Here is a 19,440-nt window from a genome sequence, read left to right on the forward strand (position 1 = left end):
AATGCACTTTAATCAACACAAAAATTACAATTACTTGCCAGTTCAGGCCCCTCCCTTTCAATTGCTTTTCTTGCCTTTTCTGCTGTGTGTTCATTGTCTGTGGCAGACCTTGTGCTGGCTTTAAAAAAAAATATATATAATCTAAGGTAATTTAGCCCCAAATTTATGACGCAGCTGTGAAAAATCCAAATGCATGCATTGTCAGGGTGTGAAGACTTGAGTATGGTTATACGAGTTAAACTCCAATTATGTAGTACCTCATCCAAAATACACCATCTGCTGTCCTTAGATGTAGGTTCTGGGTAGTAGATGCTGCAAAGTCCAGAGGAATCGAATGTATAACCTTTCGACAATTGGATTGTCCTCAAACAACAGGGGTTTTCCATTGTCCTCAAACTTGTACCATTTCTCTGTATAATTGTAGCTTTCTGACCGACTGACAAACTGTTTTATAGCCAATTTATGCCACAATCTATGTTTAAGGGCACGGTTGGGTAGGTTACTTTCTAAATGTAATCAATTACTAGTTACCTGTCCAAAATTGTAATCAGTAATAGCTTTTGGATTACCCAAACTCAGTAACATAATCTGATTACTTTCGTCTTCATAAGCATTAAAAGAAGATGAAAAGGAACCATCAAACACATTTGGGGTGTCTTAGTGGTCTCTGACTTGTGGTCAGACCCGCTCAGGTGTAACAAACTTCAACTTGCACCTTGTTGCAATGCCAAATTGAATGTCATTGAGAAAACAAAGGTGTCAATGTATTTTTTCGCAAACATCCTTTCTGAATTTAAAAGTAATCATCTAGTTTTTCAAAAGTAACTAATCTGGTTACAATACTTTAGCTGGTAATGTAACTGATTACAGTTAGTTTCTTTTACTCCAGTATTAATCAGTTACTCCAGTATTAACATCTGTTAAATGTCTGCTTTTTCATTCATTCTCTCAATGCATGCCTGTTTATGTAATCTGCTCTTATTTTTATGTTTTTGTTTTGTCAATCAGGCCTATAAATATTTTAAAGTATTGTATTTTTGTAACCCTGTGGAAGTCATTACCTTTCATAAGGGGGCTTGGTTGGCAACCGCAAATGGAAATTATGAGGATATCAAAATGTGCCATTGTATTATAACACTATATTCTTTCAAGACAATTGAAATTACCATTTATTTTCTGTAACATGTAATGTGTTAAGATATACATAGTAAATAAAGTCAAAGGATTGGCAAATGAAAATACTGTACCCTATCAATCTTGTGGATTGTTATAAATGTGAGATCAAACTGCAATGCCTTTTTCATTCATAATTTGTCTCACTTGTCATACATAACAACATAGACCAACAAAAAGCCAGTTGGCCTACTTGGGTGTTTATTTGTATTTAAATATCCAGACAGCTGATTATTATTGCAGTTCTGTCTACCAAAACTTGGTCCCAGATTTGTTAAAGATATCACAGCCAGCCTGTTTCACGTGTTCTGGTTAAGAAGAAAGAATGAGAAAGCCTTATCATGCTTTAAAAAAAAAAAAGTTCATGTGGTCATGCTCATCATGATAATGGTGCGGTGGGTGGAAATGTAAATGTCTGGAATCCCGAGTCACTGGTTGCCAAGCCGTGCAAAAATGGGAGGGGGTTTTCTGAGCAAGTGGTGATCCTCAATGGAGGTAATGCGTGTGTGGTGTGAAAGGTTCCCGGATGTAGATTTTCGCCATTTTTTTTTACTCCAGTAGAACCGGTGGGGTGGAAACGCCACTGATCTATCCGTTGATTTTCCAGGAACCGCCGACAGATTGACCTAGTAGCAGCTACTGTCGAGCCTTTTTAGCAATTTGTCAGTTAAACTAGACTATTCGACACTCGGAACAAAATGGGCGATCGGGATGATTTAGTATATCAGGCAAAACTCGCCGAACAGGCTGAGAGATATGACGGTAAGAGACAATTGTATTATTCGATGGAGGGACATGTTCGTTGCTGGATTTTTTTTCACCAGTTAGCTAGCTAGTAGCTACCAACATAGCTAACACTTGCACTCACTCATCCTCCTCCCTCTTGCGGGGGGCCTCGAGCGAGGACGGTGAAGTCAGTGCGCTAACGTTAGCGTGAGCTAACGCATTAGCTTAATTAGCTAGTTGTGTATCTAACATTAATTAGCCAATACGATAGCCACTTAACCAGATTTGTTTAAATATATAGATAATTTAAAGAGAATACAAAATGGCGGATTATTGATGGTGCGAGAGCTAGGTTGCTAACGTTAGCAAGCAAGTGGGGTGGTAGTTAACGCGTTAGCCAACTAACGTTATATGTGCTAGCTACGTGGGGATTACTTTTCCCAACCAATGATATCAGCCAATGTAAACATACTACAGTAGTAGATAGCAATCGAAATATGTAAATCTGTTGGCCTGCCAAATACCCTACCCTAGTTTACTAAACTTCTCGTGGTCCAACGTTAGCCATAGCCTGCTATCTGGGTGTGACGTATCGAAGACTGACCTGAAACAAAACCTACCCCAATGATAAGCAATTTTGACGTAGGTAGCTAAGTTAGCAAGCTAGCTAACGTGCCTGTCAATTGGCATGAAGCAGAAGCTGTTTTTAGATGTGTTATTACAGGGCATGGTCACGTCTGTCTGTCTGGCTGGCCACATGCAGCTTTGATTTGCCCTGAAGTAAAACCAGTTTAGCTGCTTTATTTCACCCTCAAATCAAATGCGATTATTCACAGACATGCTGCTCTCATTCTTGACACTGATGTAACTATCTGTTTCTGAAAGGTATGGTTATGTACCTTGTCACTGGGTATACGTTGATTGGGTATAGATGTAGTCTTGTAGAATTAATGCCTCGGCATGACTGAATTAAGCATAAATGTTGCAGCAGATACTACCTTCCAAGATCTTATGATCAAAAACCTGTATTTATTAGGCACATCAGAGTAGGCATACTGATCTAGAATCCGGTCTCACCTGTCCTTATTCATAATGATCGATTAGGCAAAATTGATCATAGCTCTACTCTGAGACTGTGAATAAAGGCCCAGGTTTAGGGACAGAGACGCTTGTAAATAGGACTTTCTGTGATTGGGATTGTATTGTTAGGTTGTCATAAGAAAAAAATCTCTGAAGTCATCAAACTTTGTCCCGTGGTTTTATTTTGTTTATGATCTTTCAGCCCCTATTACTTACGACTTCCTCTCTGCTCCCCACAGAAATGGTGGAGTCCATGAAAAGAGTGGCCGGGTTGGATGTGGAACTAACAGTCGAGGAGCGAAACCTACTATCAGTGGCCTACAAAAATGTCATTGGGGCGAGGAGAGCATCATGGAGGATAATCAGCAGTATTGAACAAAGGGAAGAAAACAAGGGTGGAGAAGACAAATTGAAAATGATCCGGGAATACAGGCAAACAGTGAGTAAGCCCAGAAGTATGAGTCACTGAGTGCATTCGTGTAGAACTGGTGTGAGAGAGATTTGACACGATGGGAGAAGCATTTGACCTGCAGCACTCTTAAATCAATATGGTAGTGTTTCTACTGGAGAAAATTGTGAATGATATAAAATAATTTGGGCTAATTCACCTGAATGATACCATTTGTGTATTGTTGAGTGTTGCTTGTTGTGTTTAACATTGTGCCAGTGGCTGGTCATTCATTGAGTCATTTTCTCCTGCAGGTTGAGAACGAGCTGAAGTCAATCTGTAATGACATTTTGGATGTGCTGGACAAGCACCTTATTCCAGCTGCCAACACGGGAGAGTCCAAGGTCTTCTACTACAAAATGTACGAGCCTCTTCACTTGTTTGGGAATAGATGCTTGGTAGATGGTTCTTGGTGTTTTTTTTATGGCCCTGTTAGAATAGTATTCCACAACTATTTGTATGTATTTTATTTAACCCTTATTTTACCCAGTAAGTTGACTGAGAACACATTGTCATTTACAGCAATGACCTAGGGAATAGTTACAGGGGAGAGGAGGGGGGATGAAGGAGCCAATTGTAAACCGGGGCATGATTAGGTGGCCATGATGGTATGAAGGCCAGATTGGGAATTTAGCCAGGACACCGGGGGTAACACCCCTACTCTTAAGTGCCATGGGATCTTTAGTGACCACAGAGTCAGGACACCTGAAAAACTCTTAATGGCTCTAGAATAAAGCATAGAGCAGGGATTGTGATTCCTCCTGCTAAATCAGGAATTCCTGCTTTTCTGACATTTATCCTCCATCCATTTTGTTGCTCATCGAAACAGACCTATCCCCTAGATTTTGTAAAATTGTCCTGTTCACGTCCCTGAGTTAAGAACGTAGTTGTTTTTCACATGGACCAGTGTTTGCAGGGAGCCTTTATCTTTTACACCACGGTGACCCACTGATGCTTCTCCGTCTTGCTCTTCCCTCAGGAAAGGCGATTACCACAGGTATCTGGCTGAGTTTGCCACCGGGAACGACAGGAAGGAGGCTGCAGAGAACAGTTTGGTCGCCTACAAAGCTGCGAGCGACATCGCCATGATCGAACTGCCACCTACACACCCCATTCGCCTAGGCCTCGCTCTTAACTTCTCCGTATTTTACTATGAAATCCTCAACTCGCCCGACCGCGCCTGCAGGCAAGTACCTCGCACGGCTCTCCCTTGACAGACTTCTATCTTAAAATCTTTTTTAAATTTTATGTTGATTCGATACGGTGACCTATTCTCTTAATACGAGTGCGACATAAGACCGGTGTTTGTACTGCAGGTTGGCGAAGGCTGCGTTCGATGACGCCATTGCAGAGCTGGACACGCTGAGCGAGGAAAGCTACAAGGACTCCACACTAATCATGCAGTTGTTACGCGACAACCTGACACTATGGACTTCAGACATGCAGGGAGATGGTAAGCGTGAGTCAGAGGTCCCCCACTTGGACTTTTAGAATGCATGGCGGAAGTTGGTCATATTATGAAGGGGGGGAAATAGCTTTTTGAGAGCATGCTCAATTCCTCCATTTCTTCCAGTCTGAGGTATGCTTGCAACATTACAGCAGTTAACCTTTGTCATTTTTTTTTAGTTAGTCCATTACAATATGTTTGTAAACGGATGCTATCCTACCACAAGAGTGTAGCACTCAATCTTGTTGAGTTGTGTGCTGTTGGTTATTCGGCTCTTTTCAGAGCTGCTGACGTGGATCATTACGCTAACCCTAACGTCTCCCTTCTCCATCCGTCTCTAACCCAACCTTGTGCCTTTCACCTTGCAGTTACTTCCGCATTGCTTAGTGGTCCTCTCCCCCCTCTCTCTGCCCTCTAGAGTTGTAGCTTCTTCAACCTTCATCATAACGTCCGACTCATCTCTCCTCTCTCCTTCCGTTTGTGTAGAATCCTAAAGGAACAAAACAGCCGTTTATTTCCCATAATCTGTACTTTGTAAGTGTTTTCTGCATTTGGTTTGACTCGTTTGTGTTCTGTCCCCCTTCACTACTAACTCACTGCAACGCCACTCACCCATCATCGGTTTGTGTCATGGGGAAAGTTGTATGTTCACACACTGTGTGCCTTATGAAATGTCCTTCTACGTAGTGATAAAAAAAAAAAATCACTGGTGTATCAGTAATGCATTTAGTTAGATCAACTGTCTTCTTCATGTTCTGATTTCCACGTGTCTTGGACAGCTGACAGGTAATTGGGTTCTGTAGGACAGCTCTGTGGGTACAAGGTGACGTTCTTTCTCTGTGGGGCTACAAGGTGTCTCACCAAGTTCGAACATTGGTTTGTGTGTCGAGTCTGACGCGCTGTAGTCGCCTGCCTGATCGTTTCATGTATGGTGCCTGATCTCCGTAGCGATCGTATGAGCCGTGTATTGTGGAGACTGGAGGACTAACAGCATGGCACCAGTTGTTGAGCGGCTGTATGGGATATCCTGTCTGTCTTTGACTGGGTGGTATTTATCTACGTCCAGTCCCATAATCGCTGTCATAATCGCTGTGTCATTCTGTCTGCCTGGCGTCCTGTAGCATGACACAAATAGACAGTTGTCTCACTAGCAACGGAACGCCTGTACAATATAGTGGCTAATGTTGGGAATATAATACTTGGGTATAGCATCATGGGCAGATCTATCAAGAGGGATTTAAATATTGTATGTTACTGCATTAGCTAGATGGCTAAGGAGAAATTCACAAATCAAATTTGCTTCTCAATTATAAACTGAAGTAATCTATTAGGTTGTCGTCAAGTATCGCCCAAATAGGACTTTTCATTCGAAAGCTTTTTAGTTACTCTGAGACGTCCTTTTTATTTGAAGCACCACACTAGTGCGTTTTGATGTGCTCTACGAGGTCGTAGTTAGTGGTTGAAGTTTCACTGCATGTGCTAAGATGTGACATGTGGCACACTGAATGAAACCACCGGCTCACTTCGGCTTGTCCACCTGCAACTTTGGAGACCAGGTTAAAACTGTCACAGGAGTAATGCAATACTTCCACAGCATCTCTGTTTGGACACTGATTTTGATCACCTAGACTGAGGGTTGTCTCTCTTGTAAATAACCTGAAAGCCCAGCCCTCACTGTCCGTTTTCTCTTGTTTTCAAGCGGGTGAAGAACAACCGAACAAAGAGGCGCTGCAAGATGTGGAGGACGAGCCCCAGTAAGACCTCAGCCAACTTGAGACCCCCCGCCTCCACACTCTCCCCTCCCCCAAAATGAAAAAAAAAACCTAGTCCCAACAGGAGCCACCACGCCCAAGTGACAGCGGCTCTCTGACCCCCAGGGTCTTAGAGATAATCAGTTCTCTTAACTTTTTTTTCTTCCCTTAATTCAATTCAAATATAAATACCACTTAATTGAGACGACATACAATTTTGGAAAGACAAAGAGTCCCTGGATTATTTTATTTTTCTTGGTACAAGCATTTCTGATTTTTATCTTCATTATTGTTTTGTTTTTGCTCTTTCCTCTATTTTATCAGTTGCTGGATGTATTTTGAGAATTTTTTTTCTTAATGTAATTACAGAAATTAACTTTTATTACTGATATGTCTATTAGTTGTGGGAGCTGTAATATTTCTGTGTTAGTGAAAGAGATGCAAATCATTAAACCTTCTAAGGGCAAGTCTAAACAAAGTGCTCTTCTTAACTTAGTTTTTCAGAGGAAGTCGGCAAAATTCGTGATATCCACGTGGAGCAAAATGCTTAACTTTTACACCATAGTGATTCTATTGTGATGTTTTGGATTGTACTTTGTGCTAAAATACTGTATTGTGCGTACTTGCTGATTTTCAGATGGTGGCTGGTAGCGGTTTTAAAAATCCGAGGGAGCGTTGTCGCGTTTAGTAAAGAAACGGCTCTCGATTGGCTTCTGTTGCAAAATGACAGGGTTCTAAGTAGATGATTTCAAGCCTGCATGAGTTAATGAATAGTTTTTCTGCCTCTTTCCCCTCCTTTACATTGTTCATGTTTTTCTTTTCTTTTTGCTGCATTATGTGTAACTTAAAGCTAATTTGTACTACTGGATATCTGACTGGAGCCACAGATAGAGCACCTGTATTGTTCTTACTGAAACACAGCATGGAATTAACATTAAACAATCTAAATTAAACATACCTAAAAGTCTGGTGTTGATTTCATCAAACGATTTAATTCGTGCTACTCGATTTTTGACTGATTGTTTATGGTAGGCGTAAAGCCATGGAATTGGGTGTTTAAACATGGATTAGAAATTACTCACGAAATGGATACTTGCCTTTTGGATGTATGCACGTTTAGTTTCGGTAGGCCATGTTAAGTCACTGTCATTTGAGATGCACCGGAGGTAGGTTGGAGATGGACGAGGTGGTTTTGAACACCGCAGAGCTCATGGTTGGTTGGACCCTACACTAAATCTCTAATTGGGAGTTTTTTGTTGAAGATTAAGTTAAAACAATTATAATGATGGATTGCATTTATTTGCTAGCTCTTGTCATATACATAAACAGTGCTTTACTTGTATACCAGTTACGCATGTATGTCAGGGAAATAAATAGGCATACATTACAAGAATGTTGGCTTTGACAAGTTTATTCAAATAATCCTACTAAACGCTTATATAAATTGACACCGATGACAGGTGACCCTAACTAGGTTACAGGGGCCCTAGTCTCAACAGCCACAGTGTCTATAAAGAAAGCCCTATCAAGTCTGGAACTTCCCTTTGAGGTGCTGGTCTAGGTTTGTTTGAACACGTGTTAAGTCTTGAAATCATTAACAACAGTCTAGTCGTTGGAGGTGAAATGTTGTAGCAGAAGAGCTTCCCCATCAGTGAGCTGAAGTCTGCCTCTTCCAAACTGTAATTTTCACCATTTTCCTCCATGTCTTTACTAAAACAAACACTTGCAGATGTATTTCCAGTGTTGATTTAACCCAGTGTTAATAGTAACTTTCAAGAACATACGGATATATATATTTGCTGGTCTTTTCTTGATTGATTGTTCTTTATGCGAAAGTGAGCGAGTTCATCTCATTCATATGAATGCACCTGGTGTGTTTATTTTGTCATTTGACAGTTGGTTATGTGTCAATCATAAGACTGACTTACATTAACGCTGCGTGAAATAATCTTTCAGACAGGGCAGAATGACACAGTCAAAGTGTGATTTTGCATCTGCGTCAATCAATACCACCAGCCGCTGGAGCTGCCCAGCGATGACATCGGCCATGTACAGGTCGCATATGCCACGTTCCATTTCCTGCAATACAGACACAGCCCATTGTACGTGGTCTGTAAATTGTGATTTGATATAGATTTGTCCACAGCTGCTGTTTTGCACATAGTATTTTGTAACAGGATTATACATTTTAAATGGATTTCGATTCTCACATTTCATCCATAAACTAGTCAGTCTAACTATTGTTTCTGCTGGGTCGGCGCCTGCTGGTGAGGGTTCCTCTCAGGCCATCCGCTGTGGTGGGGAAGCCACGTTACATGACGCCATTTGATTTGAATTTACCTTGAGAGAAAGCAGTCCATCACTGTCCTTATCAAACTTCTCAAAGACTCTCCTGTAGAGGTTGCTTCTTCGCTTACACACTCGACAGAACCTGCAGAGATAGCCCTGTGGAGAGAGGCCTGGCTGGGACACAGAGAAAGACGAGAATGACCTCCAAAATCTTGTCACTTCCACCAAATGAATGAATGACAGATCTCACATTCTGAAATGATCTGGGGCACATCCATCCAACCCACTCTCCAGCTGTCTGAAGTCCATTGGCAGGTCAAATCGACATATCGTCTTGGATGGACACACCCTTGCCTCCATTGGTTGGTGTTTACCTCTCTGTTATTGGATGAATGTGATTGTCAGTATTGTTAAAGACAGTGCCAACTCTTCAGTGAGTATTCAATGTATAAAAAGGCAGTCTTACAGCATTCTCCAGCTCATACAACTGTGTGAGTATGCTGTCCAGACTCTGCTCTCCCGCCTCACTGGTTACAGGGTAATGCAAGAGCAACTTCTTTAGCACCCCCTGGAGTACAAGATGTGTACATACAGAGGCTGCTTCCACTGAAACCCAGGTAAAACTACATTAGATATTTGAGAGAAGAGATCAAAGCTGAGCCGTTGACTGTACGTATATTGCGCAGTCAGAAATAGAAAACAGGTAAGACATTTGTGAAAAGCTGGCATTTGTGGAAATATTTTCTAATTATGATGATCCCAAGCTAGGAATAGGTCTGACCTTACTTGTGGGTCAAATATTGATGGACTGACAGGCAGAATCCTTCTCCTCACACTCTGTTTTCCTCTTCATTTTCCCACTCCCCCTTCCACCGGAGATCTGTCCATCAGATCTAGGACAGCTGTAGATGATAGTTGACATGTAAAATAGGAGATGGATTTTATCATTAATCATGTTGTACACTGAGTTTATCAAAACATTACGATGTCACTTCTTAAATCAGTGTAGATGAGGGGAAGGGAAGGAGACAGGTTAAAGAAAGATTTTTAAGCCTTGAGACAATTGCGACATGGATTATGTGTGTGCCATTTCAGAGGGTGAATGGGCAAGACAAAAGATTTAAGTGCATCAAGAATGGTCCACCACGCAAAGGACATCCAGCCAACTTGACACAACTGTGGGAAGCACTGGAATCAACATGGGCCAGGATGAGCTTTCGACACCTTGTAGAGTCCATGCCTGACGAATTGAGGCTGTTCTGAGAGTAAAATGGGGTGCAACTCAATATAATGAAGGTGTTCCTAATGTTTTGTACACTCAGTCTATGTCTCTGATGTGTGCGGTCAATACCTGAGTGATTCCTCTAATGTCCTATGGAGCAAACAGAAAAGACATTTGAATGGAGCCTGATTAAGAGGTACTTCACTCACCTTTTTTCACTACTTCTCTTCAATATGCCTTCCATGATGCAGAGGAACACTCAAAGACCGGGCTCTTCAGTGCTGGCAACATTTATGCATTGGGCCAAAAAGGAACGCTGTTCTTTCATAGAATCATTACCTGGTATACTGCAGAACTAAAATATGCCTTTTCAAAAAGTTACTTTAGTTTCTTTATTGATTTTCTCAGCATTCATACTTCAGTCCTCATTAGAAACACCGTTTTTTTCTTCTGTGTGTAATGTGTTGCTTACCTAGTGTGTATGGAGACTAATCACCTAGCTACTAACTGTTTGGCTTAGGCCTATAGTTGCTTGTAGTCTTCTTGAGCTATACATTGGTGGGTTCTGGTCTCAACTGGTGGGGTGGGATTTCATTCTTCTAACTTCAGTGGAGGCTTCAGATTTGTGTGTACAATAGATTTACCGTGACACCATAATTCATTCTAACATTCATTGTAAGACTCATCGTGTGACTAAAGCTGTGTTTTTATCTGAAACCACAAGAGGGCAGCAATTGCTAGAGCTAGATAAAAAAAAAAAAAGATTAGCTCAAATCGGCACGAGTTTGGCCCCATTCAAAGTTTTTATGGCAAATATAACCTACTATACTATAACCTACTATAACCTAAATAAATAGAGTACTAAAATACAGTGTCATCTAATTAAAATTCATATTTTAATCATCTTTTGGACAAGTACAATCAGAACATTTCTGGGGAAATAAGAGTGAAGTCTGCGCTGTAGTGTGAGAACAGTTCTTTGGGCTGGTGTTTGAGTGGTAGCCTAATCGGCGTCCCGTGCTTTCCTGTGGAAACGGCCCTGCTGAATCCTGCGTTGTCGGAGGCTGATAACTGCTTTTCAGCAGACTGAAGGATCAAACGGCATGGAAATATTAGGGATTTCCTTTTTAGGGTTAAAAGTAGACATGGCTATTTCCAGTCAACACTGTGATATAGCACTAGCCTATCCCAGTTTGTTAACTTCAGTACACAGTACGTTCTTGAACCTCTGCCCTACCACTCCCTGCCCTTTCTCATTGCCATGGCCACGTGCCCTTTACTCACAGATTGGCCCATAACTCTCTCTCTCTCACACAAACAGGATGCAATTCCCTCTACTTCCTTACAGACTTCTCTGTCAGTGACAAGTTGTGTCCGCGCCTAGTTCAGGAACACTGGCCCCTCGTGTAGGAGTTCTCACACTGTGCCTGGCTCACCTTGACACACACTACAGTAACACCAGCTGCAGGTTCTGACACACACACACAAACACACCTCATATCACCCTTCCAGTGTGAGACTATAGGACATGAAAGACAGTTTAGACCAGCATAGAGAAAGCGAGAGAGGGAGAGAGAGAGAGAGACAGTTGGGCCTCCTTCTCCTTGTGTGTTAATGGATGGACAGCATTGAGAGAAAAAGAAAGAGGAAGTGTGTTTATAAACCTTCGGCCAAAGGACCTTGAACCTGTCTTCTGTTAATTAATAACCATCTTCTGGATTGTTTGATTGAAAACATATAATATCTGATCAGTGATCAGCTTAAACAACAAACTATACCCTTGAAAAACATCTCCCAAAAGTACACTATTGACGATCACACTTTAAACAAACTACAACGTATAAAGGCTTTATGGGGCATTCATGGTTGCCTTCTGTAACAGTTCTTGTTCTTCCCAGTATGTTTCAGGGACGTCTGTGTGTTTTCTCTCGCTCTTCTCATCCATAACAGTCTGCTAGGCTGAGCCCGGCCTGAGGACTTGCCGCGTCAACGCCACTGTTTCCTGTTGATGCCCAGCAATCAGGAATACCTTGAGCGCGGGTCAAAGGTCAAAGGATGTGTGTCACTGTCACTTCCCCTCTCAGCAGCCCCCCAGACACTGTAGGAAGGCACACACCAATGGCCCACTACCACCACATGTACAAACAGCCGTGCTCTCACACATAGCTGCATGTTCACAAGGCCGTACACAAGGCTGTAATGAACACACACATCTAGGCAACGCTGTGATTGAGGATAAGAAGGAACAGTAACATAGAAGTTAGAAGAGACACTGCCCACAGCCCACTAGAGCGCAAACACATTCTCCAAAACACTACTCAACACAACCACAATCCGTTTCTATACTTATTCTCAGTCACCCTCACCACAAATCCCACCACTGACTGACCATATTGATGACCCAAAACATACAGTAATATAGAGCCATTATTCCTTCGCCAATCATACACCCAAAACCATGCTGTAACTCCAGACTCAGAAAAACACGATCTATCGTTGATATTCAATCCATATCAGTGTTGATAATTAACATTTTGTGGTGGCATTGCTGAGATCCCTAGATGTCCGTGGTCCAGGGAGGGCAGCTTTTAAAGGGTGTGATTCTGAGAGGATGCTGAGCGGATGCTGGTCGAGGGAACAAACAGGAACCTTGGGAGGGATCACAGGGCACTGAGGGCAGTCAGTGTCACAGCAAAGATCAACAGGGTCATCAATCTGTGTGTGTTTTTACACCATTCTGTCACCGCAGACAGTGATATGGTCACAATGTCGCTGCTTCCAGCCTCTGTCTGATACCCCCTGGCCTACTCCCCTCTGCCCACCTGCCTGTCTACATTAATTAGTGCACCCCTTGGGGAGAGGAAACCGAAGACACTAGAAACACAAGAGGCACAAGTCCCTTATTTATTTTTGGAGAGGTGGGGGAGGCATGTGGTGTGTACGCGTGCCTCCCAGTTGTTTATCCAGGGGAAATGTGGGGAAGCAGAGTGGGTTCCTCCGGTGTTTACCCTGTGAATGTTGAGAACGTCCGACACAGGATGCATGGGTCCAGGAGGAAACCCTGATACCCGGGCTAACCCAGAGTGCACTGCGTCACAGCGATCTGGTGTGCAGGGACATCAATTATACTGCTGTGCCGGGTGTGGAAAGAGAGCCTGACACTAACTATCTACACATATCCTTTGCCTGCTAAGGGGAAATTCGCACTAGAGCACTCTGCACAGAAGCAGGAAACATCCTTGTGCTTTGACTGTCTTGGCCTCGTTAGATAACTGAGAAAAGAAGCATACATGTAAATGACTGTATGTGCTGCCAGTAAAATATCTGTTTTTCTACTTTAGTTGTCCTTTCCTTCTTTCTATTGACAGAATAACAGAAAGTGCCCTATTCCTCTCGCAGACGTTAAGGGGAGGAATTTGTACAAACGTGCAAGGGGTGAATTCATTGCTACGCCGTCAGGAGGACCGAGTAAGTGGGCGGAGGACAGAGAGAGAGACAGAGAGAAAGGGATCGAGAAAGAGAGAAGGAAAGAGAGAGAAGCGACCATGATGGAGCTGAGGATCCAGTTGGTCCCTACAGGTGAGATCATCCTGTCCCCTGGGAAGAATGGAGAGAGCTTCTGCCACAGCTGCACCAAGGTGAGTCCATCCATTCAACCTGCTCACTCCTCATACACTTTAAATAACTAGCTGTCCTAGAGTAGGATTTCCCTAGCCTGGTCCTAGATCTGTTCGTGCTGTCTTGCTAACTTTGCTAACGTTGGCGAGACAGCACAGACATGTCTGGGACCAGGCTAGGATCTGGCTGTGTGGAAGTAGAGCTGATGTATCATTTTAGAGGTTCACTGTGCACGGTTTAAAAAAAAGTTGTTTACCGTGGCTGCTCACACTGTTTTTTCACTTGACCACAGGAGGTTGGTGGCACCTTAATTGGGGAGGACAGGCCCGTGGTAATGGCTGGAGCGAAATAGGTGGAATGGTATCAAATAAATCCAACACATGGTTTGATGCCGTTCCAGCCATTATTATGAGCCGTCCTCCACTCAGCAGCCTCCAAGCGGCTTGACTATGTACGGTAAATGTGTTTGTGCCAAATAGCTGGCTTGACAGAGTGCAATCAATATCATCCTCATTCGATTTTTCCACTCAGTGCTGGGCCATTGATGTTGATTATGCATACTGGTTCAGCAGAGCGCCAAGTGAAAAAAGTTACACGTGGCTTATAATGTGCTGGCTACTTCAGTGTGTGAAGGGGTGTGAAAAGTTAATCCAATGTAAATGCAGATTCAGAAAAGTATACAAGACAAAAATGAACGGTGGAGAGGCACTGTCTTCATTTCAAGATAGAGGGCGTAATTTGAATAAACTAATTATAAACAATAAGAAAATCCAAACCAACTGAATGGTTGATTGCCACTTCAATAATGATATTAACATAACGTATGATCAATTTAAAGAAGGGTTACATGTTGTTCTATGGAATGGGGAGAGCATTATTCTCTGCCAAGACATTTTTTCCATCTCTGTTGCACAAGTTCCTGGTGAATGTGAGAGTGGGTGGGACTGGTTCTCCAGTTCACACAATCTAAGGAATGCAGGGTGTGAGGCTTTAAATCAGACAGCATATGGTGAAATAACAGGCAGTGCAGGTTAATGAAAGCAGTGCAGGTTAATGGAATGTTGAACGAATACACAAAGCAAATTTGACCAACTTGGATCTTAAGAATGAATAGAAATCTATAATGTACAACCAGTGAGACGCTGTTAACTTTATACGTTTAGTTTGAGCCTTATGTTAATTCAGTGAGCAGGAATGGCTAATGACTGGAACGGTATGGAATGTAGGTGAGGAAAAGACAGAGAAATTCCGGAACAGCACATGCATTTCCCATACATCCCAACATTCCGCCACGTCACCCTCGCGTGCCTCTGATTTTGTGTGTGTGTGATTGAACATGTGGACTTGTGAACTGAAGACACGTGTAGTGTGCGATTGAACATGTGGACTTGTGAACTGAAGACAAGTGTAGTGTGCGCACTTGAACATGTGGACTTGTGGAACTGAAGAAGTGTAGTGTCGATTGAACATGTGGACTTGTGAACTGAAGACACGTTGTAGGTGTTTGCGACTTAAACATCTTGGACTTGCTGAACTGAAGACAAGTGTAGTGTGCGATTGAACATGTGGACTTGTGAACTGAAGACACGTGTAGTGTGTGATTGAACATGTGGACTTGTGAACTGAAGACATGTGTAGTGTGCGATTTAATAAGGAGGCATATGCACTATTTTCTAATTCCTTATCGAGAAAGGAACAATGCCCTCTTCCAGTTTCACTCAGATTCTGTGGCGACAGACAGAGACACTCCCTGGAGTACAGTCTGTCTTACCATTGACCAGGGCCTTGTCAACAGGATACAACCTTTCCTCCCAGCATAGTTACAGCAGAGTGAGGAGAGATAGCACAGTTGGGTGGTGTGTTTTTTAAGAGAGAGTGTGCGTGTGTGTCAGAGAGAGAGTGTGTGTGGGTGGTGGGTGGTGGGGGGGTGTATGTGTGTGTGAGAGAGAGAGAGAGAGACATATTTCCCTCAGATTACACAGACCCACAAAGATTTCGAAAACAAATTCAATTTTGATAAACTCCCATATCTATTGGGTGAAATACCACAGTGTGCCATCACAGCAGCAAGATGTGTGACCTGTTGCCACAAGAAAAGGGCAACCAGTGAAGAACAAACACCATTGTAAATACAACCTATATTTATTTATTTTCCTTTTTGTACTAACTATTTGCACATCGTTACAACACTGTATATAGACATAATATGACATTTGAAATGTCTTTATTCTTTTGGAACTTTTGTGAGTGTAATGTTTACTGTTCATTTTCTATTGTTTATTATCTATTTCACTTGCTTTGGCAATGTAAACATATGTTTCCCATGCCAAGAAAGCCCTCAAATTGAAATTAAATTGAGAAAGAGAGAAAGAGAAAGAGAAAGAGAAAGAGAAAGAGAAAGAGAAAGAGAGAGAGAGAGAGAGAGAGAGAAGGTGGGCTATAGTAATGAATCGATCACTATGGCAGCGGTGCTATTGCAGTCCATTATCACACACATACAGGCAGGCAATTGAACTGCAAAGGTCACCTTCACATGGGAAGAGGGCGTGTAATATGCACCAATAGAAATGCGGACAATAATTAGGCAATGCTGACAGTGGACGGTACAGTGTACATGCCACAGACCTATAGTCTACTATGACAGTAGAATGTGTATAATAGACTTGAATAACATTGACATTTATAGCAATAGCAAATTGTTGAATTCTCGGCAATAGATCTGATGAAAAACGCGCATGTCGCCACACACCCTTTTCAAGAACCATGCAACGCATGGCAGTACGCGGACTAGTGTAGTGACAGGTCTGTTGACAGTAGAGGGTAGAAGAACACTACTACGAAGTCAGCGAAGTGAGTTGAATGCCGTCGGCGGTTTTTCTTTTCTCGTTCAGGTTCATTTTCAACTGCATATTCTCACCAGTACCACAATATTTACAGACACTCAATGTTCTTAGGGTAGAAGCTAGAGACATCCATTCCTAAAGGCATCCATTCCATATAGGCACACATTGAATAGGCTAATCAAAGCAAGGAAGTGCTCTCACAGTGCAAAGTTAGGTTCACACATGGCTATCAAATGCAAACGTTGCATATGCTAGCACCCATATAGCCTATTAAGTGTTACACCTTTTGAACACAGTTTTAAAAGAAAGTTGTGACAGCATGATGTACAACAAACGATAATCCACCTTAAATCTGTGGGATGGGTCTCGAGAACTTCCTGGTATCAATGATACGTTCATAACCAAGTGTGAAGGTGGTATTTACAATATACGCCTGGTAAAAATCAACTTGAACCCCCCTCCAACTCATAATTACAAGTGGGACTCGTCTATTGTCGCAGTCAAGTGCTATTCGGAACTAGGAAACTCCGAAATGTTTGACTTGCTACCCTAGTTGAACGCGGCACGTGTATAACTATAACCGGAACAATTTCCGAGTTCCAACTAGCATGTGAATGCCGCATATATTTATAAAAAGCTATCTATTCATATGGTTTTTCAACGCTATAATTTGTTTACAACCATTTTTTTTTATTAACAACAAATATAACACAATATACCAAATAACACAGACAAACTTTATACACAGGGTATACACATTTATACAAAAATTCATAGGCTTCATGGGCATTTAGGATTCGCGTTGCTTTTACAAGCATGATAGCTGTTTTTTTAGTTTATGGTTAATACCCCTTGTTGATCATTAGCCAATCGGCGTTTCTCAACGAGTTCAAAGCACTTGAAGTCATCCAACTTTATTTACGACTACACAACTGGTAATTACCATCTTCCCAATTGGTTATGAACGCAGCATAAACGCTGTTGCGTGTTTGAAAGAGGGAGGGGAAATTACTGACATTTGTTCCACGACTCACCGGGGGACTGAAATACTGAGTGTCTCAGAATAATGTAATCATGTTTTTTTTTATGGCTTAAAATTACTGTTGTATAATATAAGTATATTTGCTAAACATCGTTACTCTTTAAAAAAAAAAGAAAAAAAGAAGTTCATTTAAAATAGGTGAATAGTGGTGGATATTCTAGGCTACAAAGGCTGTGGACAGAGTTAGCCTATTGTATTTGAGAGAAGAAACCTTCACTGTAGAATTACAGCCCCCAGATTGGAGTTGCTTGTGAGATCAGTAACGAGGAATCGCTAACAGGACTGGTCAACAGACAGAGTTGAATCTGGGGTTTTCACTATTGTGCTGGTCTAACGAGAGAGAGCAGTTTGCTGTCTTTTTGTAGCCTACCGGTGACGAGACATCAGGGCGAAGAAGCCTACTGTGTCGCATTGACTTCGACTCATTGAAGGTAGGTATATCTTCAGGTACCTTGTTTCTCCTCCGTTTCCTAAACAGGCTGTTACAAAGTCATTTTGTAGCGGGAGGAAGTTTGCGTGCGTCATATTTGTGACAATGTAGCAAGTCGGTGACGAGTCGCACGCTGGGTTGAAGTCAAGTGCTCGTGCCGTATATGCAAACAAGTCTGTGAAAACAATCTCTAACCTTAGAGTTGATGTCTGATTTAACCAAGGTGAATGAATTGAACTTAAGACACCTGTTGTAGCCTAACATTTAAATAGTGGTTTAAAACTGTGTTTTAATAGATAGGCCTACTCACACACCACCAGGCAGCTTAGTCCAGTTAGGTTGTTAGCCTATTTAGTGATACTTATCTGGTGGTAACTACTACCATACATGTTTTAATTCGTCAATGTATGGGATCCTGAGGCTATTAGGAGCAGCTGTCAGTCAGGGAAGCAATGACATGTATGATGTAACAACTTTACCACCCGAACAGCTGCCAATCTATGCCCTGCCCTGACTTATGTAAGCTAGCTGTGTGAGTGTGTCGTCTTGGGTGACCTGTGTTTATGTCAACAAGACTGTGAGTGTCCAACCCCAACTGGATATAGGGTTGAGTCATGGCTCTCCACTCACATATTGTGGCTGTATGTGTAGATACAGTAATAAAATTGTGTTTTTGTTTATCAATTGTTGAATTAGGCAAGCACTAAAACCAATCGATGGGATTGTCAATACGGTTTCCCACAACAAAACATCTTGGATTTATTTTGTCTGCTGTTTAACTGTAACCAAGACTTTCCATTAGAGTAGCTCGGAGGGATGCTATGATTTRCCCCCCTCCCCTCCAAAACAATAAGTCATCGCAACAAGGATTCCAGTTTTAGCCCACGGCAGAATCATTTGGGGATTGAGCTTTTTCCCGGCTGTCTGCACTCTACAGACAGTTGGGTATCTCCTAGCTCTGTCTCACAAAGCTTAAGAGTGGCATTCACAGAGCCAAATATAACCCACTGCTTGACCCCACCAAGTTGTTTGCATAATATCCTTTTTGCATGTATCGCTTTGCCATTGGGCAATTCTGTTTGTTATTTAAAGCCCCCCCCCCCCATCCCCCCATCTTTGTCATTTGCTGCTACATGTGACCAGCCTGTGTGTGTGTGACCAGAATGGTGGTGACATGGGCTGCTCTGCAGACCTTGTCTTGTTGTGGCCCTCTTGTCATAGAGCCAGCTGTCAATGCTGCACAGCCTTACCCCAGGAGACTTAATAGGATACACCTGGCTCAGCCTCTTCCATCTCTGACAGGAAACTCTCAGGGCTTACTACTCAAACTTGGCCAACATGGCTGCCTGATTGATTGCTCTAAACCAGGGT

General features: G+C 42.3%; 2 protein-coding genes across 3 annotated transcripts in view; both read left to right on the forward strand.

Moving 5' to 3' along the window:
- Positions 1-1,683: 1,683 nt before the first annotated feature.
- Positions 1,684-7,060, forward strand: LOC111949377 (14-3-3 protein epsilon). Of its 2 annotated transcripts, XM_023966481.2 has the most exons (7): positions 1,684-1,935; positions 3,219-3,418; positions 3,682-3,788; positions 4,407-4,613; positions 4,744-4,880; positions 5,361-5,408; positions 6,574-7,060. In XM_023966481.2, exons 1-6 carry the CDS (start codon positions 1,872-1,874, stop codon positions 5,366-5,368), a joined length of 723 nt encoding a protein of 240 aa, XP_023822249.1. In that variant the 5' UTR covers positions 1,684-1,871; the 3' UTR covers positions 5,369-5,408; positions 6,574-7,060. The 2 variants fall into 2 exon arrangements, with proteins under 2 accessions (XP_023822249.1, XP_023822248.1); XM_023966480.2 differs by lacking the exon at positions 5,361-5,408.
- Positions 7,061-13,601: 6,541 nt separating this feature from the next.
- The window catches only part of LOC111949736 (unconventional myosin-Ic), a 58,807-nt gene continuing 52,968 nt past the window's right edge, over positions 13,602-19,440 (forward strand). Inside the window, exon 1 of the mRNA XM_070433966.1 lies at positions 13,602-13,774. Within this exon, the coding sequence (XP_070290067.1) occupies positions 13,682-13,774 (93 nt within the window). The 5' untranslated portion in view covers positions 13,602-13,681. The remainder of the gene's footprint in view (positions 13,775-19,440) is intronic.

This window comes from Salvelinus sp. IW2-2015, linkage group LG22 (assembly GCF_002910315.2).
Source record: "Salvelinus sp. IW2-2015 linkage group LG22, ASM291031v2, whole genome shotgun sequence".
Classification (NCBI taxonomy): Eukaryota; Metazoa; Chordata; class Actinopteri; order Salmoniformes; family Salmonidae; genus Salvelinus; species Salvelinus sp. IW2-2015.

What these genes read in the sequence shown, in the direction of transcription:
- LOC111949377 (XM_023966480.2), top strand. Translation starts at nt 1,872, where the DNA reads ATGGGCGATCGGGATGATTTAGTATATCAGGCAAAACTCGCCGAACAG. An exon ending in ACAGGCTGAGAGATATGACG is followed by an intron (nt 1,936 to 3,218) that starts GTAAGAGACAAT and finishes TGCTCCCCACAG; the next exon opens with AAATGGTGGAGTCCATGAAA. An exon ending in TCGCCCGACCGCGCCTGCAG is followed by an intron (nt 4,614 to 4,743) that starts GCAAGTACCTCG and finishes TTTGTACTGCAG; the next exon opens with GTTGGCGAAGGCTGCGTTCG.